The 27,723-nt window shown below is 54.2% G+C and overlaps 1 protein-coding gene across 2 annotated transcripts in view; it reads left to right on the top strand.

Moving 5' to 3' along the window:
* BRD4 (bromodomain containing 4) overlaps positions 1-27,723 on the top strand; it is an 82,585-nt gene that overhangs the window by 45,579 nt on the left and 9,283 nt on the right. For both annotated transcript variants that reach the window (XM_046671510.1, XM_046671511.1), the window contains exons 2-11: positions 2,308-2,626; positions 6,618-6,755; positions 8,037-8,172; positions 9,933-10,222; positions 10,909-11,271; positions 12,130-12,259; positions 17,390-17,598; positions 18,198-18,397; positions 18,696-18,991; positions 20,048-20,158. In XM_046671510.1, coding sequence (XP_046527466.1) covers positions 2,308-2,626; positions 6,618-6,755; positions 8,037-8,172; positions 9,933-10,222; positions 10,909-11,271; positions 12,130-12,259; positions 17,390-17,598; positions 18,198-18,397; positions 18,696-18,991; positions 20,048-20,158 — 2,192 coding nt within the window. The remainder of the gene's footprint in view (positions 1-2,307; positions 2,627-6,617; positions 6,756-8,036; positions 8,173-9,932; positions 10,223-10,908; positions 11,272-12,129; positions 12,260-17,389; positions 17,599-18,197; positions 18,398-18,695; positions 18,992-20,047; positions 20,159-27,723) is intronic.

Genomic DNA, 27,723 nt, shown 5'->3' with positions numbered 1-27,723 from the left:
ATATTTAAGTTTAGCATCCGAGGGAAGACCACCTCACTTGACTACTGTGACACACCCTCCTCCAGTGCCTTGGATGTCTCCATGCAGGTGGCATGGGTTTTTCTCTCCACAGTGTTGTCCTCTCCTGTGAGCTAAAGAATTAATGAATTATTAAGGGTATTTTTTAGGTGATTGGCATCCCATCTCTGAAGAGGCGAAAGGTACTTGTAAATCTCTTTTCGTTTGATTAAAAAGGGTAAAGAACAGACCTTCCTCTTAAGGCAAATGTGGATTCAGTTCTCAGACTGAATCTAAGATTCAGGGTCTTGCATGTGGTGGCCTTGGGCTTCCGCGTGGGTCCCCTCCCTGTGGCAGCCTCTTCCTTGGAGGACTGCTCTCTCCATCTGTTTTCTGGCCATTTGATAGCTGTGCCTGCAGGTGGCTAGAGCACCCTGGAGGGAAAGCTATCTCCCTGGTCGTGTTGGTTTCTTCAGCCTTCAGGTTCACCCTCCAACCAGAACCCCAGTGTTGGGGGCATGTGGCCAGGACCTGTGTGCTGGGCAGTTAGCTGCCTGCCCTGGGCCCACAGGTCCAGCTCTCCACAGCCCCCAGTGGCAGACTCACAACCAAGTTGCTTTACGTAGCAGGCGCTCCCCTCGTGCTTTTAAAATCTGATGATTTGCCAGAACTGCATTTACAAAAACCTTTGTGGGAACCTTGGTTTAAATTATACTTGGACTGAATAATAAAGTAATTCATCAGCCAGTAAATTGCCTAGCATATGCTAGGCATAAAGCTGTTTCTTGATCCGCTAACTGTGTTCCAGGATGGAAGCCGGGACAGAGCCAACTCACCGTGGCTTTTCTTGTCTCTTCTGCCTGCCAGAGTTCTGTGGTCCTAAAATCTGCCCTCTTTTCCCAAGTCTCTGACTGACTTCCGCAGCCAAAGAGGTTTTCTTACCTGCACCAAACTCCTAGGTTCATTACTGGAATTGCTAATTAGATGCAGGCAGCTCCTGGCTTACCGTCTTTCTTACTCCGGGGACTGGGTTTAAACTGATCGTTCCTTTTTCTTGCCAATAGAAAAGTGTCAGAAAGACAGTACACACAAAGAATGCAGATAGTATGTGTTTGAGCAGATGTTTCTTCTCATTAATAGGGAAAGTGTTGGAACTTTTGGGCGGCACTACACTGCCAGAAAGGGGAGAGAGAGAGAGTTAGTGTGTTTCTGGAGGACAGTTTGGCAGTAAAAATGTGTATCCCCTGACCTGCAATTGTCCTGTTAGAATAACTGGACAGTGCACAAAGTCACCCTTGTAAGGATGTTTGTGGCAGGGTTTGAATTGTTGCTTTGGCCTGAAGCAGGGGTCATTCAGGTGTGGGGACTACGCAGGTGGGGTGCTCACGCAGGCGCTGAGCAAGGCTCTCACGCGTCCCTGTGCAGGTCACAAGAGGTGCCCCTCTTTACGATAAATAAGCTTTGAAAAGCAGGTTAATAAAATGCTAGAGGGGCCAGCCCCATGGCATAGTGGTTAAATTTGTGTGCTCCTCCTTGGCGGCACGGGGTTCACAGGTTCAGGTCCTGGGTGTAGACCTACACACTGCTCATCAAGCTATGCTGTGACGGCATCCCATTTACAAAACCAGAGGAAGACTAGCACACGTTAGCTCAGCAACAGTCTTCTTCACCAAAAAAGATAAAATCGTAGGTCGAGTACGAATTTGTTTCTAGGTTGTCAGCAGTTATCTTGCTGGATTTCTTTAATCAGCAAACATGCATTGCTTAAGTTACCAAGAAAATGTTGTTGGTGAGCACGAGGCTTTGCCCTGAGCACTCAGCAGTGGACTGTGTGGGCCATTTGAGAACCGGCTGCCAGCCTTCCTGCTCCTCCCTGCCCTCCTGGCACCACTCGCCAAAGAGAGTTACCACCTTGGCTTGATGCTTCATGAACCACAAATGCAAAACAAGAATTTTAATGTAAATGACATATTTAGGGGCTTGCAAATCGTCCTCTCTCCCACACAGGCAGCGGCCCCTAAAGGCTCAGATGTTGTGAAAACCTGGTTTGTTGCTTATTGTACTGTAACCCTTCCGCATGAACTCCATGGCACCCGCAGCCCCTGCTGACTCCTGGCCGGCTCTCGCCTCCTTGCCCTGTCCCTTGCCTTTGGTACCTGATGTCTCTTTTCTGCTGGGTAAGTCTTTGAGGAGAGCAGACACTGGAGCCCTTTTATTCGGTGCATAGTGTGGCTCCCCAGCCAGCCTGACCAGTCTCCACGGAACCCATCTGCTGCCTGATGTCTCACGGTGGCTTTCTTTCCCTTGTAGAGTGCCCGGTGAAGAATGTGATGGGATCAGTAGCATGTCTGCGGAGAGTGGCCCTGGGACGAGATTGAGAAATCTGCCAGTAATGGGGGATGGACTAGAAACTACCCAAATGTCTACAACGCAAGCCCAGGCCCAACCCCAGCAAGCCACCGCAGCCAGCACCAACCCCCCGCCCCCGGAGACCTCCAACCCCAACAAGCCCAAGCGGCAGACCAACCAGCTGCAATATCTGCTCAAAGTGGTGCTCAAGACATTATGGAAACACCAGTTTGCGTGGCCTTTCCAGCAGCCTGTGGACGCCGTCAAGCTAAACCTCCCTGTGAGTAGCGTGGGCCGAGCCCAGGCCTGCTGTCCTCCAGGTCTCCTCCTGCGTTGCTCCTGGGGAGGGCGGACCCACAGGGAGGGTGGAGGTGCCTTTGGACTCCTTGTGAAAGTGTGGGGCCCAGCTCTGAACTCCAGCGCCCCCAGGGCCCTTCCGTGAGGGGTTTCAGCAGTTCCAATAAATGGAAATAGGGAAGCAGAGAGGACGTGCTAACTGGCTTAAACAGTAACTGGTTCCTTAGATATTAGGCTCCCGGGAAAAATTGTGTAGACAGATTGAAATGGGGGTGAAGGAATGCTTACAGCTTTCCTCCTGATGCCGTGGGGAGCTGAAGTGGGAGCACTTGGTAGTCCAGGCCTCCCCTTCCCTGGTATGGTCACCTAGCCCAGGAGAAGTAGACATGGTTGGTCCAGCTGCGTGAAAGGGGGGACTGGCTTATTGTAGCACCTTGCCTGGTTCTGGCATCATCATCATCACCCAGAGCACAGGGCAGGAAAAGGTACTGGAATATCTCCCAGGCAGCAAGTACAAGAAAGTAGCCTGGCTAGAGAGATGGGGTGTTGCTGCAGCTGCACAGGCCATGTCACCCTGAGGTGCAGCTTTGCCCCCAGCTTCCTCTGTGTGTGCCCTCACGCCTGTCTGCCCTGTTGTGGCCACACTGCACTAGCTCCTATTCTTTTGTACCCTTATTCCTCTTCTCTTTCCCTAGAGAGTTTTCTGTTTGCCCACATCCCTAGCAGATGGTTCTGGAAACTCAGCTTGTATCTCTGACTAAACCTTGAGGAGCAAATGGGACATGGGCTTTAATTTCTTCTTTCCTAAGAATTGTTTCTTGGCATCAAGGACTAATTGCCTTTAAATTGTCCTCTGCTGTTTGCCAGGTCTCACCGCCCCCCAGGCTAGGGAATTGGAATTAGATGATGTTGCTGTTGACCCAGGCCTGGGTCTGTGAGCGTTAGAATGCACAGGTGTGGGAATTTCGGTCTCTGCCTAGAGTCCCATTTCAAGAAGGATGAACACACCAGTGTGAGGACCCTCCTGGCTTAAAAGCCACTGTGTCTGCAACAACTGTCCACTGCTATCTATCTGCTGAATATGCGTCATAGGCATTTAGGGGAATAGAGAGTCAGGAGGGGGCACTCCAGGTCTAGGTCATGAACTGGCTCTAGAAAGGGGGGTGGAGGCCAAAGAGGGTTCTCTCCAGATCCGGGCTTCAGAGGCTGCGCTTGCTACTGACCACAGTGAGGAGTAGAGGCAGCCAGCCTCGCACTGGAGGGAGGCTATTGGGAGAGCTTGCTCCACCAGCCTCTGGCTGGGCTGAGCTGGGCCATGTAGGGTCCACAGTGAGGGTGACCTTCCCAGAGCAAATGCAAAGGATGGGGAGAAAAGGGGCTGGTGTGGCAGGTGGGGAATGGAATCCGGGGGGCAGCGGAGAACAGCTTTTATGGCACCAGAGGGAGGTGGGAGGCCTACAGAAGAGAGACAGGCAAGTCACCAGCAGAGAGCAGTCCCCCACATTTCCACATCAGAGGCTGCAGGGAGGTCAAAGAGATGAGGATTCCGACCTGACCCTCCTGTTGGCCTTTAGGAGGGCATTGGTGACCTTAGGAAGATGTGACGCAGAAGTAGAAACCAGATTCGCGACGATGTGAATGAGAAGGTGAGGATGTGAAGCCATCATTTCAAGAAATTTGGCTTTGAAGCGAAAGTGCGGCAGGACCAGAATGGAGGAGGGGTCGGTTTGTTACAGGAAAAGGCAGAGGGCTGAGAGGGTGAAGACAGAGGAGAAAGGGGGGCTGGAGGGCCCAAGATCCCAAGAAGGCAGCATCCCAGCCTACAGGACAGACACTTGTGTGGGATCTGTCAGCCCAAGGGGTTTGGGAGTTTGAGGTGGTTCTCTGTGAAGTGGATGCCAGGCTCCCCATGGGCCACAGTGAGGGTGCTCGGTCTCTGTGACTGTTTGCATTACCCTCAGCAGTTCTCATGTAGGAAGAAGAGGCCTGTGAATGGTGGCACTGATGGCAATATCTTCAGAGAGCTGGGAGAGTGAGGAGCTGACCCGGAGGGGCAGGGGTGGGGCTGGGTGTGTGGGAGCAATGTCATGCTAATGCCCAGTTTTCCAGGGATCTTCCCCCTCCAGAAGATGTTCATAGGGCCACCTGAGAAAGAGTTCCTTCTTTTTCTGACGCCTTCCAGATCTTTCCCTTGTTTGGGCCTCTGGTCCCTGCTGGACTTTTCACTAGAATGCCTGCCTGTTTTGTTCATACGCATGTACAGTTGGAATGTCATTCCCCTAAACCCACTGCTCCCTTATCAGCCCCTCCCCCTTTTGTCTTCATCCCACTTCCTCCATCCTCAACTGCTGTCCTGTTTGCCCTTAAGCCACTTGACACACCGTGGCCAATTGAAGCACCTGACACCATTCTAAGAGACCTTTGGCCACAGAATAAAATCTAAATTTCCACCGGGGCAGATATATGTGGACTTAGTTCTCTTGGGAAAGGTGGTAAGAGCATAGTATAATATAGAAAGTCTGGTTCAGTCTCCCCTTGCCACCTCCTGCCAGGGCGCCTACGTGTGTACCTGCAGCCCTTGTCGGACGGGGCCGTTATGCCTGCCTGTACGTGTAAGCCAGTGGCTTTTCTTCCGTTCTCATGGCTGTGGAAGCAGCTCAAAACCTCACACCCTGTGCTTGCCTTTCCAGTATTGTTCCCAGGAAGGACCTTGGCACTTGCTAAGGGATAGGCCTTCCCCTCTGCTCTTGGGCTCCTGCTTAGACTTGGTTCTGATGCCCACTCGAGCCTAATGCGGGAGCCTCAGAGAATGTGATTCTCAGTGGAGATGATGGGCTGCAGGCAGGGCGACCTGCCTGATCTATCCTCCAATTCCTCCTGTGGTTGTTTTTAAAAATAAAACATTTGGTTTTAGAATAGGTTTAGATTTAGAGAAAAGCTGTGATGAGAGTAGAGTTTGATTTGAAGGACTTTGGGACATCTGCACCTGTCTTCTGTCTCCTGTTTGGCACTTACAGAGGAAGATCTGGAAGTTTGGGAGTGGGTCTGCTGGATTTATTTATTTTTTTTTTTTTTTTTTAAAGATTGGCATCTGAGCTAACATCTGTTGCCAATCTTTTTTTCCTCCTCCTTCTCCCCGAAGCCCCCCAGTACATAGTTGTGTGTTGTAGTTGTGGTCCTTCTGGTTGTCCTGGGTGGGATGCCACTGCAGCGTGGCCTGAGGATCGGTGCCCTGTCTGCACCCAGGATCCGAAGCAGCAAAGCCATAGGCTGCTGAAGCGGAGCGCACGAACCCAACCACTCGGCAACGGGACTGGCCACTGGATTTCTTTTTACTGAGGATTGTGGAGGCTATCTGGATTCCTCACTTGGCACTTAACCTGGGTAGTTATTCACCTGTATCCAGATAGTAGTGGGTCCTTGGTAATAGCCTGTATGCAAGTAAAAGACATGGAAGTCTGCCGGACTTGACTGAAGGTGGAGGCTTCTGCTCTGTGACAGGGAGCGAGGGATCAAGTTGTTACGGGTGAGCTCAAATGTTGGTTCCATCAGATTTTGGATTTTGTGGTCATGTAAAATTTCAAATGGTGGGTTGTTTTACTGGATAAGAACCGCTTTTTTAAAGGCGGTATGCTTTCCCCATTATTTATTAAAAATGAAAGGATATGTTAACATAGGAAAAAAAAACCCATAGATCTCAGTAAAGGCAACCTGTTCTCAGATAGGGCAGTTGGTAAATTTGCACATTTTCCCTCCAAATTGCCACTAGCATTTAGGAATCCTTCCCTGATCCACTTTATCTCTGGGTTCCCCTTGAGATGGCTCACTGACGCTGTGGAAGAGGAGCTTCGGTCTCTACTGTGGCTCTGGCCTGTGTGCCTGTGGAGTGACCTGGAGTGAGATCTGCAGGCCCACCTATGAGTACCACATGGCTGTGGAGGTGACACTGGCATTTTGCTCTCTCTGCTCTCCAGGATTACTATAAGATCATTAAAACGCCTATGGATATGGGAACAATAAAGAAGCGCTTGGAAAACAACTATTACTGGAATGCTCAGGAATGTATCCAGGATTTCAACACTATGTTTACAAATTGTTACATCTACAACAAGGTGCGATGTGGGGGCAGGTGCCCTGGGGCAAGGGGAGGAAAAGGCGAGAATGCCTGGAGCCCCAGGCAGGGCCTGGGAGTGAGTGGGATTGGAGTCTGACGGGAGGAGGAGAGGGGGCAGAGGTAATAGGACCTGTGGTTTTGCCTGTGGCAGGGTCTGTTTGTTTCTTGGGGAGAAGGGTGCTGGCCGTGTTTTACCTCCAAGCCATCCTTGTTAGCTTGAAGCATGTGCTTTTGATGCCCTTGGGATTTTGGTTCTTGAGCATGTCTCACAGAGAAGATGTGAGAAGGACAGTGATGACTCATTAAAAAGTCTGGGTGATGTGAATTGTCAGGAAGGAGCCTACTAAAATGTAGTTGTGTAAAGATGTGCTCAGACAGAAACCTTGATGTGATGCTTGATGCATCTGGAACTGTGGACATGACCATTGACAACTTGTGGCCATAGAATCAAGTGTCCCCAATCTCACATGAAGGTCCGAAGATGACTTCTTAAGCCAGTAGCCAAACCTTTGAGCTCAGCTTTGCCACGAAGCTGGATCATTTGTTTACAGTGCATACCACAGATGTGATTAAAATCAGCCTTTTCAAATAGAACAGCCCTGGAGGGAAACCATACAGAGCTCAGCTTTTGACCCCTGCTGGTGTAATGGGTGAAATTGGCCTGAAAGGGATGGAGAGGTGAATTTCTTGAAGTTTACCATGTCTTTTAAAGTTTCAGCTCTTACCACTAGGTTTAAGTGAAGTTTGGCACAAACAAGATTCTCAGTTTAGAGCTAAGTGGGAACAGCATGTTACAGATGAAGCAACAGAGTGGGGACCCATCAGGCAGTGCAAGATGGGCATTTCCCATAGCCCCAGTGAGCTACCTTGGAGGTATGCTGGGGGACACCATCGGAGTCCTGCTAACGTAGCTGTGGCGAAAAGTATGTGTAGTTAAGTACTTCTAGTGGAGTTGAATTGTGTCAATGGAGGGCCCCTGTCCGTGATTGGCAGAGCTTGTTAGATGCTTAAGGTATTAAGGATGGTTTCTCAGATGAGCCAGAGCTTAAAAACTAGAGAGGGAAGTGCTGGCTCACATATCTGCAGGCACGTGAGCTTCCATGATGCCTCGTAGTGTAACTGTGTTGTGGCCCTTTGGAGTTCAGATCTAGGAAGGACCCTGAATACGATGCTTCATGCTTTAGGGCAGAGAGTGGCTGGCATGGGGTGGGCAGCTCTTGCTCTGTCTAGAAGGTGGGGAGGGCTTTCCAAGCCTCATCCCATGTGTCTCCTCTTCCAGCCTGGAGATGACATAGTCTTAATGGCAGAAGCTCTGGAGAAGCTCTTCTTGCAAAAAATCAATGAACTGCCCACAGAAGAAACCGAGATCATGATAGTCCAGGCAAAAGGAAGAGGACGTGGGAGGAAAGAAGCAGGTAGGGTGCCTCCAGTGCCCCCAGCACTGTTGGCCCCACACTGAAATAGCAAGGACATTGGCTTTATTTCTCCCCAGTGTTTGCCCCTTCCCAAGTTCAGTGAAGTGCTAGGAGTGCTGGGAAGACAGCTGCGTTGTACGCTGGCTGTCGTGTTGTTCTTTGGATATGATGGGGCCCCGTTCAATGCTGGACCTGCCCCAGAGAGTCACATGACTGTGTGACCATTCCCCCAACGTAGAAATAATTGGGCCCACCTTTTTTGATGGACTTCGGTTACAAAGGATGTATAACTTTTTCAAAGCATTTTTAAGTTTTTAAGTTATTTGAATTCTTCACCCCACCAGGGCCTTAGATAGTCTTTGCTTTTCCATTTTAATAAGATTTTATTTTTTCCTTTTTCTCCCCAAAGCCCCCCGGTACATAGTTGTGTATTCTTCGTTGTGGGTTCTTCTAGTTGTGGCATGTGGGATGCCGCCTCAGCGTGGTCTGATGAGCAGTGCCATGTCCGCGCCCAGGATTCGAACAGACGAAACACTGGGCCGCCTGCAGCGGAGCGCGCGAACTTAACCACTCGGCCACGGGGCCAGGCCCTGCTTTTCCATTTTAGAGAAAAGAAACTAATCTAACCAAAGATAGTCTAAACTAATATCCTGACCCTAGAGCCTTGAGGTTTATTGGAGTTACCTGAATGCGCTTGTATCTCAGCTGTGCCTGCTTTTTTTGATGCCCAGTCTTCTTAAGTCCAACCCTCCTTGTCTAACTCAGCACCACCCCATACCTCCCAGCCAACACAGGATTCCGAAGGCCAGCTGGTAGGGAGTAGCCTGCTCATGAAATGTTTCTGTCTAGGAAGAGCTCTAACAGCTGCCCTGTGCATCTTGCCATTCACGGCTCTGTGCTGCAGAATGGCCGTGGCGGGAGGTGGCTGTGTTGTGAGTTGTTCGCTTCTCTAAGGAGCAGGCTTTCCACCTGACTTCCCACCCTGCTCAGAAGTGGTGGCTTCATGAGAGCAAAGGGGGTCAGCTGGATCCCCTGCAGTGCTGAGGTTAGCCAAGCAGAGCTAGTCTCCAGGGTCACCCCTTAACCGCAGAACCTGCCGAGAGGCGTCCACTATCCATCTGTAGGTCCAAGGAGCCCTGCCCTCACTCCCTGGGACCAGGGCTTTGGTCTGCCCACGGGGCAGTTGTGTGTTCGTGCTCACCCACATAGCTGCAAGGGGGCAGTCTGAGTTGGTCACGAAGAGTTGTCCAGCCTCCCCCCATGGCTCAGGGAGGTGGGGGCTCGCCAGTTTCCAGAGACCTTGGCCAGGGCTGCTGAGGCCAGCCTCTTGCCAGAAGCACTTACTCAGAAGGCAGCGCTTCTGGGAATGAGGACAGATCTTCCTGAAAGCATCAGGGAACGTTTTTTTGCTCTCCATCCACACAGTCCTGGTGCTGACTCTCAGCATGTATTTCTGCTCCTTCAGCTTAGGCTCCCATGCTTGTGAAGGGGTCTTGGTGCCCGAGTTGAGACTTGCAGCCAGGACACCCCAGGAAGCTGTCTTGTATTCCAATGCAGTGAGCTGCTACTCTCGGAGCCCCCAGGCAGTTGGACAGATTTGGTGGAAGTCTGGGGTATTTGGGGTGTTCTGTCGCTTAGGCAAATAGTTCTGGTGACACTGTGTGCCATGCCCATGCAGATGGGTGCTCGTCATCCCCACAAGGTCAGCTAGCATGTGTCAGACATGGGATCTAACTACCTGTCGTTTTTATGATTGATAGGGACAGCAAAACCTGGCGTCTCTACGGTACCAAACACAACGCAAGCATCGACTCCTCCACAGACTCAGACCCCTCAGCAGAACCCTCCGCCCGTGCAGGCCACACCTCACCCCTTTCCCGTGGTCACCCCAGACCTCATTGTCCAGACCCCTGTCATGACAGTGGTGCCTCCCCAGCCACTGCAGACACCCCCACCGGTGCCTCCCCAGCCACCGCCCCCACCCACGCCAGCCCCCCAGCCCATCCAGAGCCACCCGCCCATCATTGCGGCTACCCCACAGCCTGTGAAGGTGAGCATCCCGTGCGTGTGTGTGGCCCAGCCTGGCCGCTGGTGGGCTCCTTCCCCCCCCCTCGGCCAGCCTCCACCCTCGTCCAAGCTGTGAGGCTTGCAGGAGCCAGTCACCTGTCCTTGCCAGTGCTTCATGGAGAGCCTAGCCGGACTCCCAGGACACTTGTGGTGTTTTTGGAGGCACTGTGCTGTGTTTGAATCAGCACAGCCTAGAAGCTGCTGCCCTGCTGACTCCCAGATCCCACAATCGAGTCATCTCCCAGGGGCTGCTGCCCCGCCTGCTGTTAAGTTAGACTCTGTGTTTGCAGGCGCTATCTGCACAGTCTACACTGGGCCTCTGGCGGGCACCAAGTGACAAGGCTTGGCTCTGGGAGGAGAGTTCTGTGGCGTGAAGTAGGAAACTGCGCCAGGAGGTTTCTTCGGCCTCTGGGGAGTAGATCCCACACACAGCTGTGTGCTTTCTCCTGCTACTGGCAGGGTCGTGTCCTAGTTGCAGAGCAGAGTGGCGGGACAGGGTCTCAACGTCCCCAGTTCTTCACCCATGGGATTATCTTTGGGGCATTGTTCCCCATAAGTGTTGGGATCCTAGAAAGGATCTGGCTTCACGAGTGCCCCTGAGGGTGAGGCCGCTGTGCCGGCTACCACCTCTGATCTTGCCTGTCTCACCTATGTCTGTGCTCCCGGCAGACAAAAAAGGGGGTTAAGAGGAAAGCAGACACCACCACCCCCACCACCATCGACCCTATTCATGAGCCGCCCTCGTTGCCCCCGGAGCCCAAGACCACCAAGCTGGGTCCCCGGCGGGAGAGCAGCCGGCCTGTGAAGCCCCCAAAGAAGGACGTGCCTGACTCACAGCAGCACCCAGCGCCGGACAAGAGCAGCAAGGTCTCAGAGCAGCTCAAGTGCTGCAGCGGCATCCTCAAAGAGATGTTCGCCAAGAAACACGCAGCTTACGCCTGGCCTTTCTACAAGCCAGTGGACGTGGAGGCACTGGGCCTGCACGACTACTGCGACATCATCAAGCACCCCATGGACATGAGCACAATCAAGGTGAGCAGACATGCCCCTGGCGCTCGGGTGGGGCTCCCTGGGACAGGGAAGGGCAAAACCTCCGAGGCCTGTCCAAGAGGAGGGCCCAGACCTGGGGCTCCTGGACACTGGGCCCTTGTAGCTGTCTGGACTTCTCTCTGCAGCCAAAGAAGCCCAGCGCCCCCTGCTGGGAATTGTCGGGGACATCCTCTGAGACAGTGTGGTGATTTTGGTCACAGAAAGCAGAGCCCACAGGCACCTTTCACACAGCAGGTGCTCCAGGAGAGTTTGGGGGTTGGTGACTTTGCCAGGCTCTGTGTCACGGAGAGAGCCTTGATGTCTGCTTGTGGTAGAAGGCACACGACAGGTGCTGGCGTTTTTGTTGTAGTACTTTGAGGCCTTTTTGGTTTTGTTTATTTTGAACTTTTTTTGGATTTTTCTTCTTGTGGGAGTGGAGTGAGCCTGTCCAAACACGGGACAGGCAGAGCAAGGGACAGTGCTGTATTCCTCTGGACTAGTGTCCTGTCCTCTGTCACTAAGACAGATGTCTGCCATGTCAGAACTTTACCTAGCCCCATCTTTATGGTTCTGGCTTAAGGTCTGCCTCTGTGGATTCTGTATCCACTTGCCCCCTTGCCAGTCACAGTGACCCCAGTGGGTGGGTTTGGATGTTGGCAGGGCAGATGCTACTTGCTGTTGAGTGCCTCCTTGTCCAATTGATGCTGAGAAGTAGGGTGATGGCCTCTCCCCACTGGGGTCTGGGTTAAACCCTGAGCCACTGAGAAGCCGACTTGCTCCTCCAGGTAGCCCTCCCTGCCATCGCCTCCCTGTTGGAGCAGGGGCAGACATGGCTAACCAGGAGCTGTCTTATCTTTCCAGTCTAAACTGGAGGCCCGTGAGTACCGCGATGCTCAGGAATTTGGTGCCGATGTCCGATTGATGTTCTCCAACTGCTACAAGTACAACCCTCCTGACCATGAGGTGGTGGCCATGGCCCGCAAGCTCCAGGTGAGGCTGTGGAAAACTGCAGGCACGGTGTCCTGTAGCAGAGCAGGCTGGGGCCCTGGGCGGGCTGGGCCTCTGTGGGCCTTGACAAACTGTATTTCTGTCACTTGCTTTGGTATGTTCTTTTGGAAGAGTGGACTCAAGTCAGGATTATGTGTACATTTTATGTTGGGATTATTATGGTCAAAGCAGGGTGGTTGGTTTTGGTCTTGGGCGTTTTGGGTGTGGTTTTGGGGTGTCCCACTGAAAGCCCCCTCCCCCACCTGCATTCGGTTGCCCTGCCGGAAGAGCGCGAGTGCTGTGCACGGCCTGTCTCTTCTCCAAAACAGACCTGTCTCAAGTCGGCGGGGGACACTCTTGCCAGGTAGACACTTTGTCACAGTTGTGAGCTGAAGTAACTGCTCAACTGTGGACGTTTCTTCACCAGAGTCTTGAGCCTTTGTTTGCCTTCCAGCTGCAGAGTGGCTGCTTCTAGATATTCCCTGTGGCCACGATGCCCTAATGGGTGGCGCTGGTGGCCCCTTCAAGTTGGTCCCGGGGGCTGCACGCTGTAGAGTGCACACATGGGTGGAAGGGAGGGGGCAGGTTGCAGCATAAATGTGTGAACTAACTTCACTTTTATTTTTTTTAAAAAAAGGAAAAACATGTACCTGATTTCAACAGTGGTTGTCTTTGGGTAGAAAGATCAGAGGTTAAAAATTGTGGAGAATAAAGTCGATATCTAGACTGTTACAATCTGCTTTATTTTTTAGTTCTTTAAAATTAAACATATAATAGAAAAATGCCCAGCCCTCTTTTCCCCAAGGCCCCGGGTTGCTTCTCTTTCGGGGTCCAAGCTGCCATCACAAGGTACAGGCTCTCTGGCCAGAGCTCAGGTCCAGTCTGCACATCCCACATCTGACCCCCACCTCACAGCTCTATGGGACTCCTCACACCTGGCTTACCCAGCCCTCTGTGAAGTGCTGCCAGGGCACAGGCGAGGACCTGGAAAGCCTTTGGAGACCTGTGGGTCCCAAGTCAGAGGTCACTTGAGCCCTGCTGCCCACCTGCCTCCCAGCTCTGTTAGCTCCGCAGGTTGTCCCAGACGTTCCACCGTTGCATCTCCCACATCCTCATACTGGAGCCCAGGCATGGTCTGCCCTCTTCTTCGTTTGCGTCATGTCTGGGTCAGGGGCTGCCTCTGGCTCAAAGGATGTGTCCTGAAACTCTGGGAGGAGAAAAAAGCTTTTTACTAGCATGGACCTGGCAATTGTTATTTAAACTCACACTCAGACTGGAACATTTTAATTTCTACTGCTTGTTTCTTGGTTTTGTTTTCCCAGTTTTCCTCTGGGGTGTGGGGCTCTCTTCATTTGGTGCTGTCTCTCTGTCCTCTTCAGAAAGCTGCCCTGTCACTATTTTGCTTTTCCCCTCCTTGAAGGAACTCAGGCTTTGTGATCTCACTGCAGTTCTCACACGTGGCCGCCAGGTGGCATGGTGCCCTCAAAGCTATACTGCACCTTAGACAGACCCGCCTCCCTCCGACCTGCCCTCATGAGGACTGGGGGGTAGCTTTTACTCAGATTGATGTCCATACCCTTTATTTGCCCTCATGCAAACAAGTTCTCTGCCAGCAGCAAAGATTGCTATTTTGAGCTACTTTATTTAAAAAGAAGGAAAGCATCCTTTAATATATTTTAGCTGTCTTCCTAATTTTTGTGCCTGTTTTAAGGGGTTTTTTTGCCTTTTTCTCCTTCTGGGAAGTGGCATGAGCATGTCCAAACATAAGGTTTACCCATAGCAAGGCCACACAGCGGCTTCTTCCTCAGTGCTGACTCCAGACACCAGGCTGGACTGGTTGAGGTTCTCTCCCTCAAGGAGGGCCCACTTCTGGCGGGTGACTGGGTGAGCTGCTCAGCACGGGGCCGCCTCTGCCCCAGCCTGCTTTGCCCACTGCAGGGTGCATCCCCATGTTACTGAAGGGAACGTGCCAGGAGGGGGGTGGGGGTGTTTCTGCTTCAGTGGCAGAGTTGACAGGGCCGATTCCCTGTGTGGGCTTCTTGTCTGGAAGGCAGTGTTTGTGGCATTTTTCGCTTTGTTTTTCTTCTCTCTCTCAGCTCTCCAGGATCAGCATGGCTCACGTGGCTCGATTCCCCAGCGGGAATGGGGAAAGACAAAGTCCCAGCCTTTGTTTGCCTCTGTAAGAGGTGTTGGGACCTACTCTCTTAATTAGGCTGTGCGCAAAGACTAGGATTTACCTGAGAAGTGATATAGACAAGGATCCACTTTGTTTTCCTCTTCTAGACTCTGAATTCTGGGCCTTTTGAAAATGCACATCCTGTCACCAGGAGCCTCTGGGCCTCAGGGTTTCCTCAGGAGCCCAAGAGTGGCTTGGGCTGAGGTCCGCCAACCCAGCTGGTGGGCCCAGAGTTGCTCGCGGTACTGCCTTCTATGCTCTGTTTTGAAATGAATAATTCAGGAAGTTTGGTAGCCATGTGGATTACCAGCGTTTTATTTTATTTTATTTTGTTTTTTGAGGAAAAGGTGCAAATTCAAGGTGGTATACGATTGGTTTTACATGAAGGAAAAATTAAACTGAAAGATGTGTTGGGATCCTGCGGTAGATCCCAGAGGCAGGAAGCTGTCGGGGGGTGTGTGTGTCTTCCACTCACGGCTGCATCCTCAGCACCTGGCACCTAGTGGGCCTGCCACTGCCTGCATTCCAGCCCCCTCTTCCCAGCCTCAGCACCCTTGGTGTTGTCACACCCCATAGCAGTGTCCAGGCTTGGCCGAGGAGGGGCTAACAGGGCCATACTTCCCTCGAGGGTCTCCAGCTGCAATGGCTGCAGGTTGGTTCACCTGAGGGGAGAGTCTGGGCACTGTGACCTTCCAGTACTTGAGCATCTCTTTCGCTCAAGGGGTTGAGGGGCATGCCTCCTCTACAAATCTGATGCAGCCTGGAGTACGTGACCCTGGTCGGCATTCTAGTGAGAGGAGATACTTGCTGTGAAACCGGTGTGGTTTGCTGATGCAAAGATTCACAGTGTGACCCAGATTGTTGGAGCGGGGTGGAGCTGACCCCAGTTATCTGGAGACACTGCCGGCCTTAGTGTAGGAGGCCCTTAGGGAGTGGACAGAGGCGTCAGGGTGAGTTGTCCGTCCCCTGTCCCCACCCCCTCCCCAATGCCATTTTCACAACAGCCACGGCCTGTTGGGGAGGGACAGGGATGTCCCTGTGGCAAGGGTAGTGCTGTCTGGCAGCTGGCAGGGGAGGCTGGCTGCACAGACAAGTGGCATGAGACAGCTTCTGCTTGGCAAAGGGTCACCTCCCAGCAGCGCCAAGTGCTTGGCCTGATGCCGCCTCAGGCACACTTCTCTAACGTGCTCCCTGCTTTTGGCAGCAGACCTGTCTCTGCCGGATGCTCGTACGGGTCAGTTGGGAACCTGAATCTGCCCACATCCAGGGTGCCGTAGGCAGGGAGGGCCTTGCTCACTGCCCCAGCGGGGCCTCTGCCTGGTGTGAAGCCCCGTTCTCCATGGCAGCCTGGGCAGTAATGGTCTCTGGTCGTGTGCCGTCTGCCCACTCCCCAGTGTGTCTTCTCTTTTGCCCTCAGACCTGCTCCAGTATTTCCTTCTGAATAAATTAGAAAGGCTATTGGTCTTACTACTTCACAGCAGAGTCCGGGCAGATGCCTTGCCGGGAGGAGGAGCTGCCTCAGAAAAGGCTGCACAGGGCCATTGAGGGAGTACAGGGGACAGCACCATAGTTGTGTGGGATGCCTGCCCTGCTGCCCAGGTCGCCCTTTCTCTCCCAGGTCCCTAGAGGAGGGGAAACCTGAAGCTGTTTCCAGAGACATCAGGAGGGGCTTCTAGGTCCGGCTCTATCAAACGTGCCCCATTTTGAAACGGCAGCCCTGGAGCTCGACGCCACGTCCCTCCTGGGCTGCGCTGCTCTCTGAAGCTTGCTCCTTCATTGGGGAAAGCCCCTTCCATTGACTGACTTATACCAGGCTTAAAGCAGATCCCAACATCCTGCTGGAAAGCCAGCTTTGTTCCTTCTGCTGCTATCCTTTGTCCTGAGTCGTCCTTGGATTTATGATGATGGAGCCCCTCGGGTGGGGAAGGATCTGCCAGCTGGCTAGCTAGGCGGCACACAGCTGGACCCCTAGATGCCCAGGCAAGGCTGCTGCCCCCTAGCTCTGTGACCCCACACAGTTCCATCAATTCCTGGATCTTAGAGTTGGAAAGTCTCAGAGTCTTCGGGGGCGGGATCCTGGGCTCTATAGCCCCGTGATCTCTGCTTGGGTTGCTTGTACCTCACAAGGCTAGCTCCCTTCTTTAGCCTGTCCACAGTACTGCCATATCTGCTGTCCTGTACCTTTCTCACCTTGCTTTGCATGCCTTGGAGACATCTTAGCTAGTGGCGTGGCTCTCCTCAGTTATGTGCCCCAGAGATGATCTGAGGAATGGGGAGGCAGACAGAGACAACATGCCCACTGCAGCAGAGGCTTGGCCTCCTCACTGGCCGCAGGTTCTGTGCCAGGCTCATTCCTATGGCAGGGCCTTTGCATGTGCTGTTTCCTCTGCCTGGGCACTCTTTAAAAAACTCCCTGTGGGATTGTGAACCATAAGTGGGCAGAAGCTCCTGTTCTGTTCACTTTTGTATCCCAGTGCCAGCCCTGGCATCCAGAAGATTCCCTCAGGATGTACTGAGCGAGCACTGACCTGATGGGAGCCTCAGGGCACTCTTTCTGTGGGTCCTCCCCTTGGCCCACCATCTATTGAGGATCCCCACACTGACATCCTCAGTGGCTGGCTGCCTCCTCTGACCTGGGTCAGCTGGCCTTATGTGGGTGTCTCTCCCAGGGATTGGGTTCCAGGCCGTGTCAGGAGCACCTTTCTCTTCAGGGTGAGACTTGACAGGAGTGTTAGAAGAGCTGTCAGGGGGGCCCTAAGTGGCCCCTCTCCTTTGTGGCAGGGAAGGGATCACCGTAGGCCCAACCCTCTTTGAGCTTCCTGCTTGCTTTCTCTCAAGTTGACCCCAGCAGCTAGTGAGGCTGGGGTGATGCTGGGCACAGCTCAGGCCCCCTGCCCACATGCCTGGGCACCCTACAGCCCTCATGGGCACAGCTTCCCCCCCCCCCCCCCCCCCCGCATGTGTTCGAGATGCGTTTTGCCAAGATGCCAGACGAGCCCGAGGAGCCTGTGGTGGCTGTGTCCTCCCCCGCAGTGCCACCCCCCACCAAGGTTGCAGCCCCACCTTCATCCAGTGACAGCAGCAGTGATAGCTCCTCGGACAGTGACAGCTCAACTGATGACTCTGAGGAGGAGCGAGCGCAGCGGCTGGCCGAGCTCCAGGAGCAGGTGAGGGCACAGGCAGCTGCATTCCCAGTCCTCCCAGAATCCCTTGGGCTGGGGCTGTCTCCCCATAGATCTCCACGAGATGGTTTTGGCTCTGAGTTCAGCAGGAGCAGAATTCCCACTGGTTCCCTTGTGCTAGGTCATGTGCACACTGTGGGTATGGAGGTAGGGAGGCATGGCTGGTCTCTGGGCAGAGGCGAGGCTTCTGGATCCTTCCAGTTTCCAGAAGGAAGGGGCTGAGGCGGGGTGTCTGTCTCTCCTGGGGCTGCATGGTTGCTCTTCTGCCTACAAGCTGGCCATCAGGTCCTCAGTGCCCAGTGTGTCTGCTGCACTCTTACCTGGCCTCCTAGGGATCTTCCTCCTGGGCCCAGGATGACCTTGGGGCTCAGCATCTGACGGCTTAGAGGGCTCCTCTGGCAAGGAAGACACTGGGCACCCTTGGAGTCCAGGGCCTGGGTGTGCATGGGCACTTTGGCAGTCTGATGAGATGGCAGGTCTTGGAGCTGAGGCCTAGCTCCCTCCCCTGCCTCCCTTGTCCACGTCCTGGCAGTCCACGCAGAGCCCAGGGTGACAGGCGCATGTCCTGCCTGTCTGCTCCCCAGCTTAAGGCCGTGCACGAGCAGCTCGCAGCCCTCTCACAGCCCCAGCAGAACAAACCAAAGAAAAAAGAGAAAGACAAGAAGGAAAAGAAAAAAGAAAAGCACAAAAAGAAAGAGGAAGTGGAGGAGAGTAAGAAAAGTAAAGCCAAGGAGCTGCCTCCCAAAAAAACCAAGAAGAACAACAGCGGCAGCAGCAACGTGAGGTCTGTGCCCCCTGAGAACGCCCGGGTGGGCCCCTGCCTGCCCCGCTGGGTTGAGAGGCTGCCTCTCAGCCCTTTTCTCTCGTGAGACTTCTGCTCACTGTGTTTGGCGCGGGAGGGAGGATAGCAGGTAGTGTGGTACACGCAGTGAGGACAGGCCACAGCAATGCCCCTGGGATGGCGTTGCCAGTGTCCCCAGTTTCCTCTGAAGACTAGCCAGGTGGACTGTGGAAGCCCCCCAAGCTGCACATGGGGGATGGGCATCCGGGTTCCTGATGGTGTCTGCCTTGTCCCTTCATAGCAAGAAGGAGCCGGCACCCACAAAGAGCAAGCCTCCTCCTGCGTACGAGTCGGAGGAGGAGGAGAAGTGCAAGCCCATGTCGTATGAGGAGAAGCGGCAGCTCAGCCTGGACATCAACAAGCTCCCCGGCGAGAAGCTGGGCCGCGTGGTGCACATTATCCAGTCACGGGAGCCCTCGCTCAAAAACTCCAACCCCGATGAGATCGAGATCGACTTCGAGACCCTGAAGCCATCTACCCTGCGGGAACTGGAGCGCTATGTCACCTCCTGTTTACGGAAGAAAAGGAAACCTCAAGGTGCCCTTGGGCTCTTGGGCGGGGTAGGGTGTTCCCAGTCCCAGCTGAGGGGGTTTGCTGGACAGGTGGATGGAGCAGTTCCTCCTGCCCTTCCCTTAGCGAAGGCCTCCCTGGGCACCCTCAGAAGTTTGCCTTCCAGGCTCAGCTGTCCCCATCTGTGGGCTCTTTTCCAGTCATAAAGCCTGTCTCCTAGACATAGAAACCTCTGGAGGGTTGTGACATCACACTCAATCCTGGGCTGTCGGTTCCTTTCTCAACCACTCTGGCTGATGGCCGTCTGGGGCCCCACCTGCACCTTGGTGTCCTGAGTCTTGCTCTAAGCAGCAGCAGCTTTCATCCTTAGCTGCCTGTGGTGGAGTCCTGCCCCAAAGCCATCCCTGCCTCTTTGGGGCCTCTGGGGGGTGAGGCCAGGAAGAAGGGCCTTAGGTGGGCACTGCGCCTACATGCTGTCCTTCACCAGCTCCATGTAGTCCCCTTTTTGCGACAGTCTTCCAAGCAGCCCTTCCGTGTTATAAACGCCTTGTCTTGGCTTCTAGCTTCTGCCTTAAGACCAGTAGGACACAGGATCCACATCAGAGTGTGGCTCACAGCCTTTGTCCCAGCCCATAATGGCTCCTGGGGGCCTGGGGCTCTTTCCTTGTCTTACTTTTTCTCTGGCTGTCCTGTCCCCTTTGGGTCCTCTTCACCCACTGCCAGAAAAGTTACTGAGAGAGTCCAAGCCCAGTAGTTCTTTGTGTTAGGGAATTCTATTCTGCCTGGTCTCTTAATCCTTGATGAACCCTGCAGAGGATCTGAAAGATTGGAGGGGCCTTGAAATTCCAGCATGAGCCAGGTTTTTGGCTGTTGTGCAGTAAGCTAAGCACCTTACTGCTGGGAAATGTGGCCCCGTTGGGTCTGGGACAATTGCAGCTGGCTGTTCGGAGCAGCCCTGTGACTCACGGGGCGTAGACTGACTCCCCACTGGCCCTTCCTCCCGGCAGTTGGGGTTTGCCTGTGGCTAACATAAGCGTTCTGGGTCGGGTCCTGCCTGATGCAGTCCCTGTTGCTTTATTGTAGCCGAGAAAGTTGACGTGATTGCCGGCTCCTCCAAGATGAAGGGCTTCTCGTCCTCGGAGTCTGAGAGCACCAGCGAGTCCAGCTCCTCTGATAGCGAAGACTCTGAAACAGGTTAGGCATCTTCCTTAGCATCTTGTCACACTCCTGCCTGTGCTCGGCACTGCTTAGTCCTGTGTCCAGGCTGCTAGAGACTGGAGATGGCAGTCGTAAGAACTTGCTGAGCCCTCCATCTGTCCGTCTACCCCACCATCATGTTAATCCTCTAACTGTGGTGGTGGGTAGCCCTGCAGCCTTTCCCCGCCCTTGTCTGGGGGTAGGATGAGTGGCCAAGGGTGGTGGCATGGATCTTAGCGTGACCCTCTCCAGCCCCACAGTCTTCCTGCATCCCAGTCGCATGCCGTGCGGCCTTTCTAGGTGATATGCTTCGGCAGGTGTGGAGCAGCCTGCTCTTGGCCCTGACGCCCCCCGGGCTCAGGGCACTGCCACTCTCCCCAGAGTGTGCTCACTGTTGTGTTGGCTGCCCCTAACTCTGCATGCACTTGGACATGCGTGTCCTGTGCCTCTAATAGTCTCTTCTCTCCATGCTCCATGGGCCTGCATATTTGACCCCCGTGCCCTGGCAGAGCCCATTACCCACCTGGGCAGCACCTTTAGCTTGGAATGTGGGGGCAGGTGGAGATTCTGGGAGCTGCACAGTGGTGGGGAGCAGGGCCTTTCCTCCAGATGTGCGTTTTCCTGATCGTTCTCAGGGGAACAGATGCTCACACTGACCCAGAGGAGAGGCTAGGAAAAAAGCCTGACCACAAGCCCTTGCTGTGAGGTGGAGCTGACATTTGTGTCTCGAGGAGTAGGATGGCCCCCTGGGCAGGTCTCCTTCCATCAGCCGAGCAGACTGTCTGCAGACTGCCAAGAGGTCGCCCCAGGCCTCAGGCGTGCCACTGCAGGCAGGCTGCCCCCTTGCATATCCACAGTGGGAGGTATGTGTGTGGGCAGCAGAGACTCTGGCATGTTCTTTCATGGACCTGTCCTGTGTCTCATATTTTATTCTAACTGGACATAAACGATAAGTTCCACTTAATCAGTTCCTGTAAATAGTGTGACCTGGTGATACTGTGGAAGTTTGAGGATCACTTAGAGCAGCTGGAAGAGATGCTGCTCCATGGCATGTGCTCACACAGGTCCTCATGTAGGCTCAGCTGCCTCAGTCCAGGGGCCTCAGGCCTTGTCTCTGTTCCTCTTCCCTTTTACAGTGAGGGCACCAGGCTTCCCCGGTGAGAGTGGGCTCGTCTTGGAGTGGGTAGGGCTTCTCCAGAACTCCCAATGCTCTGGACTACCTCGTTTGCAATGAGATGAAGTTCATTAAGCTGTGTTCTGCATCTGTTGAGTTTCTGGTGTGGACAGAGAGGCTGCTGTGGGCAGTTTGCTGGATGGAGGCCTCTTTTTTTCTTTTTTTTGGGGGGGGGGGAGGAAGATTAGTCCTGAGCTAACTACTGCCAATCCTCCTCTTTTTGCTCAGGAAGACTGGCCCTGAGCTAACATCCATGCCCATTTTCCTCTACTTTATACATGGGACGCCTGCCAAGCCATGCGGTGTCCTGTCCACACCCAGGATCCAAACCGGCAAACCCCAGGCCGCCAAGAAGTGGAATGTGCGGTGTCACCCGGCCGGCCCCTGGATGGAGGCCTCTTCACCATCCTTTGCTCTTTTTTCTTTCTTCCTAACCACCACTCCCCCTTGGCTTTTTTATCCATCAGCCAGCAGAGGGCACTGCGCCCCTGCCTGCCCAGGAAGGGCAGGGCCCACCGCCCTCAGCAGGGTGAGTGGCTGTGTTCTCCTGCCCAGTGAGCATCCCTGCTGGCTGCTGACTTCTCCTTTTTGGTGCTAGCTGCGCCTTGGGTTTACCTGTGCACTGGGGTCTTGCACCTCCTGCATTTTCTAGCAGGCTGCTTCTGCTAGGGGTTTTGTAGCCTTTTCTGCTAAGGATCTGAGCGACTGAAAGAAAACCCCACAGGCTGAAATTGGCAGGGGACTTGACTATTAAAATACAGCATGGCCAAGGGGGCACTGCTGTGGCTCTTTGGTGCTGTGACCATCACGTCCTCATGTCCTGATTGTGAGTCTGTGACTTTGTCCTTTGTCACTGGCCCCCAGGCTCCTCTCCAGGGTACATTTGTGCCAGGCAGGAATGCTCATGGCCTCCTCAGTGCCCTGCATCTCGCCTGCTCTGGAGCAGCCATGACAGCATTTCCAGCTCTCTGCTGCTGCTGTGATTTTTTTCTTTGTTTTTTCACATTTTTTTCCCTCTTTTAAAGAAAGTGGAAAGATTGTGCAACGAGTAATCTGAGAGTCCTGGGAACAGCTGTCCTGGCAGGAAGAAGGGTGAGATTTACAGTCTTGGAGTTGCTGGCCTGCAGGCTCCCAGGCTCCAGCTCTCTGGCCTTGGCGGCTCGCTCGGCTGCCTCCAGCTCCTCCCTCTTCCCAGGCGCCCTCTCCACCTTGAGTTTTGTGAGGCTCCCTTTTGTCTTAGTGGTCCTGGCTTTTCCTTCACCGTCTGTGTGCACTGGAGAGCTCTGTCATGGGCCAGCTGGGTGCTTCTGCTCTGGGGAGGGACCCACTCTGTGAGTTTGTGCTCTCTGGGTCTCAAGGCAGGAGCCTGTGCCCCTGCACCACTGAGTGTGATGGCCATCCATCACCCCATCCTGAACAGGAAACTGCACTAGCTTCCTGGGCGCCTCCTCCACATCTGCTCATGCTGGGTCCGGGGAGCCAGGCGGCCCTGGTGTCTGTGTCCAATTATAGGCGATTCTGCCTTGGAGGGATGAGGAAGGGTGGGGGGCACTGAAGGTATTTCCCTTGGACTTTTGGGGCTTAATTGTTTTGCCCTCCATGTTCTTGTGTTTCCATTTGGATTGGAGCCGGAATTCCTGAAAGGGACTATTTTTGTTATTTGTACTAAGGGTCAGTTCTGCCCACGTGGCCCCGAGACATGAATCACCAAAAGAAATGGCACAGAGGCACTAAACTGGGCTAGAAGGGGAGGTATGTGGACCCCTGCTCGGGCCACAGGCTGGTCCTTGTGGCCAGGCTGCAGTTCAGGAAGGCCGTGTACCCACAGACTCTTTCCCCGTTGGGTCCCAGGCCTTATGTCGTGTGTACCCGCCTGCTAGGAGCAGCAGCACTGTTTGGCCAATCCCACCACATCCTCTGTACCCAGGTATTACTTGGGGTGTGGTCTGTTGCTGATCTTCCTTTCTGGCTAAAGTCTAGATCTACTTGAGGGCTCAGTATTAGGAGGGGCAGGGTACAAGTGCCACCCTCCCACCGCCCTTAAGGCATCTGTCAACCTCGGCTAGGCAGACAGAGGCTGGTGCCCTGGTTTCCCCTTTCCACTGCCATGTCAGGTGGGCTGTGGGTAGAGCTGTGGCCTCCCTGTCCCCAGTGCTAGGATCACGTCTGCCTTGCTTGTGGGACCAGGGATGTCCCAAGACTTCTGTCCAGCTTTCACCTCATCACATTGCTGCTATCTAGCTCTTCCCAGATGTTACAGGTTGTTGGACAGTGGTAGACATAAAGCTCGTGTTCATCTCAGGAGCACCCCCTGCCCCCAGCTACCTGGGCTGGGACAGGGGTTCCAGGAGGTATGGGGTGATTCTCTTGGACTTAGACCTGGTCTCATATTTGCAGTGGGAGCACACTCCAGCTATTTTAGTCTCCTGGTTTCCTTTTCCCAGGATTGGAGCATGTGGGTGTTTCTTAGTAGCTCCGGGGGAAAAAGGAATGCTTGATGTTTTGGAAAGATTTGATCTGGAAAGTGCAGACAGAGGCCATGGGGTGTTCTTCCCAGACAACCAGCCTCGGCTTCCGACCCCCAGGGCCTTTGAGGGACTCAGTTGCGGTCCCATCTTGGGGCCTGCTGCTGCCTGCTCCAAGGGTGTGAGGCTTGCTCTCAGGAAAGGGGGAAGGCCCTGCAGGGGTCGGGGTAGGAAGAGACCTGGAGGACAGAGCTGTGGCCATCTCCCTGCACCCCCAGGTGACCCCTCACATACCCACACACTCATGGGTCACAGCTGGAGTTATTCTGGGGCATTACGGAGGGCGCGCCTTGTGGAATGTGCCCTGAATGGGATGGGCGGGTTTTTCCCATGCGTGTGCTTGCAGACTATGGGAGTGCAGCGTTGGTTCCATCCGTCGCTCGAGCTGAGGCGTCTGCTCTGCTGTGTGGGTGGGAACCAGCTCCTCGCCCCTCCTCACTCAAGGGGGACCGCATTCGATTCCCTGGAAAAAGAAAGGATGACTTTCCTCCTCAGTCTGTTTTTTTAAATTTTTTTCCTTTCTTAACAGTGTGTGTAACTGATTTCTCTTTTTGTCATTTGTTTTTTGTTTCTTGGGGTTTGTAGGAATGCAGAGACCAAGCCGTTAGTGGGAGTGCTATACTCCAGAGACCCTTTCTTGTGGGGGCTTTCCTTACCTCTACCCAGGCTCTGATGAAGGGCCAGCATCACCTCCCTGAGACAGACAAGGGCAGAAGGCAGACGGAGTGGGGGGGATAAACTCAGTCCTGGGCACCTGAGGGCGCGGCACACTGGGCTGAACTGCAGGGGTGACGGCGAGTAGGACAGGCAGGGGCATCACTGGCTCGAAGACCAGTAAAGGAAGCACCAGCGTGCGCGAACTGAGGGCGCACACGGAGCTCGTTCCTGGAAGCAGTCGTTCATCTAGAAGCACACACAGGCCCCAGGCCGGTTTTGGAGACGTCCGCGTGTGCTGGATCCGTGGCCCTTCTGAGGGGAAGGTGGGTCTGTCCCCGTCCAGGTCTGGCCAGGCAGGGCGCAGGGTTCTAGTCTCAGGCGCTGTTCTCTCGTGCCTGTCAGCACGTGGGGCACAAGAGGCTGGCTCAGTCTGCAGTTCTTCTGTTCTTGTGACTTGAACGGTACATTCCACACCATTTCTCTCACACTGGTTTCTCTCTCCCTCTATGTAGGTCCTGCCTAATCATTGGACACGGACTCTTAATAAAACGGTCTTCAGTTCCAGATTCCTTCCCAGCAAGCTATAGCTTAAGTCCATTTTCTTCTGTGAAAGGGACAGGACTCCATCGAGTTATGGAATTCCTCAGAGCCCTGGGCCTGTCCCCGGGGTGGATTAGTCATGTCCAGAGTACACGCCTAGTCCCGCCTCCGGGAAGGCTGCGTCCTGTGTAAAGACTGCCTGGCTGTCCCACCCAGCCTCCCTGGTGGCAAGTGATGACAGTCCCCTACACACGCATACGTGTGGTGCTGCTCCGTGTGCAAGGCTGCATCACAGTGTGTGTTCTCTCTTCATCCCTCCCTCTTTTTCTGGGGTTCTGGATCCTAACTGCTTCCCTCCTGGACCTTGGAATGACGTTAGCCCAGGAAAGATCTCATTCAGCCTAAGGAAGAACATTCACGTCTAGAACTTTCCCAAGTGAGGAGCAGGCTTTAGAGTTGAGGCCAGCTGGACTCGAAGGCTCAGCGGGGCTATCCCTTTGCACGCCTTCTCTCTGGTGCCCTGTGAGGCTCCAGCAGCTAGAGGCTGTCACCAGCCACAACTGACTCAGCTCCCTGGAGTCTTCCTTCCGTTTTCATTGTTCCCATTGTTGCCTGTTGGGCATTTTCCCAACTTCTTTGGCCTCTGCTCCTAAAGTCACGTAGGGAGAGTACCTCCCAGTCCCTCCCAGGTGATGAGAAGCAGGCTGCAGGAGGCAGGGGCTGGCGTGTAGTCACCTGACCTGGCCCTCCAACCCATCATCCCTGCCTCCAGTGGGATCAGGGGTGAGAAAGGGCTCTCCAGACCCGCAGTACCGGACCCAGTCAATGGGGTGGCTGTCAGAGCTCTTGGGGCCTGCTCCAGGCACATCTCTGAGAGGCGTTGCCAGCATGAATACTCTCCTAGTCTTCATCGAATGATCCAGTCGCTGGGGTGGGGCAGGCCAGGGTGCAGCATCTAAGCCCTCTCAGAGGCACTGAATAGGCTTTTTCGCTCTAAAAATAAACATCGGCCCTTTTTTGGTCATGAATCTAGCATCTCAGCAGAAAGCTGCCTGACATGAAAAGCCCCTTAAGGAACAGCATTTGCGTTTCAGGGAGCTTTTTTTCTGAAGTGTAGTTTGTGTGTACTTCTTTAAGGCCTGGCCATCTCCTGGCATCTTGGAGCCTGCCTTCTCCTGGAGCTGGAAGCAGGCTTGAGGAGGTGCAGTTCACCACCCTCAGGCCCTTGGGCACTAGCTACTGCCTGTGCGGAAACCTGGCACTCCTGCCCAGCTCCTTCGGATCTTAGGTCCAAGCTGCCGTGACTGCCCCCGATCGGCCTTGGCCTTGGGTGCCAGCCTCCCCAGAGCCTCCAGGGCCTACATGATGCTTGGCAGTTCCTAGGCTGCTCCCTGATTCTCTGGCTGGTCGACTTCCAGTCTAGCTCCATTTGCCAGACTATTTTGAGCTGCCCTTTGGCCTGTGCCTGATGTGTTTGTTCCTGGTGCAGCTCGAGTCTGGCTGGGGCCAGGGGGCTTCATGCCCAGAGATTCCCACAGGACAGTTGAGAGGCTGCTGGCATTGTCTTTCTGGGAAGAGTCTGCCGTCTTGGAACAAATGGCGGCCTGGGTTCCCACAGTGTCGGCCTGTGTGACGTCCCACACACATGCACACGGGCTGTAGCCACAGGCCAGCTCTCCAGCATGGTCCTTGCCCCCTCATCCCTGGATCCAGTCCTTGTCTGTGGGGCTTCTCCCTGGCAGAGAACAACATCTTTAGATGCGAACTGTCACCTGTGCCTGGTGCCCCCGGAACAGAGCAGAGGGAGCAGTGCCCACTCCTTATGGGCAGCCTCCTGCGTGCGGGCAGTGGGAGACGCCAGTCGGGCCTTGACATACCAGCCAGGCTGCTGGGCCTGAGGGGGCTGCTGTAGGAGGGATGGGAGGCCCAGGCATCCCCTGGCACTGAGGCTCCCTAAGTCAGTTCAGTTGAGGGGCTCTGTGCCTCTGCCCTGCCCTTACCCTCCATCCTGTCTCCTTCCTTTGAGTTGGGGGGGCGGGGGGTGTGGGAGGAATCAGTGTTTTAATCAGATTTTACAAAAACGTTTTAATTCTTTGTACAATTACCATCCTATGTAAAGATGAAATTTGTGTTGAGTTCAACATTTTCATGGAATAAAGATCACAGAGTACTTGAGGCCATCTTCATGTAACCCTTTCTAGAGAGTTTTGTGTGGGGGTGTCTTGGGGCTGGTGTGTTGTGAAATTGTGCACTTCCTGTCTTGTCTTCCTGCCAGTAACTCGGACACGAGGCTCAGGCTACGGGAGCTAGACGCAACTGCCCCAGGCTGCTCCAGAACCCCTTGGTCCCCACCATTGGCCGGCCCTTTAGTCTTCTGGTCCTGGGGCTCTACTGTACACCTCCCACCCTCTTCCACTCTGGGCGTGCCCCCCAGCACTTCCATGGAGCCCTGGGATACTGCCAGTGACCTTTCCAAGGCAGCCGGAGTCTGCTCCCTGGAGCCCCCAGGGCCCCATTTGCGCTTGGTCCCCACAAGTTCTCATGTGGTCATCTCCTGCTCGTGGCCTGCAGGGAGACAGCACGTGCTCGGAGCCCCTGTACCTCTTTATGGTGAAAGAAACAGTGCTTCCCCCACAGCTGCAGATGACAGGTGCTCTGGCCCTGTG

This window comes from Equus quagga, chromosome 9, assembly GCF_021613505.1.
Source record: "Equus quagga isolate Etosha38 chromosome 9, UCLA_HA_Equagga_1.0, whole genome shotgun sequence".
NCBI classification, from domain to species: domain Eukaryota; kingdom Metazoa; phylum Chordata; class Mammalia; order Perissodactyla; family Equidae; genus Equus; species Equus quagga.
Note: the sequence above shows the minus strand (reverse complement) of the source record. Positions and strands in the feature narration are given on the sequence as shown.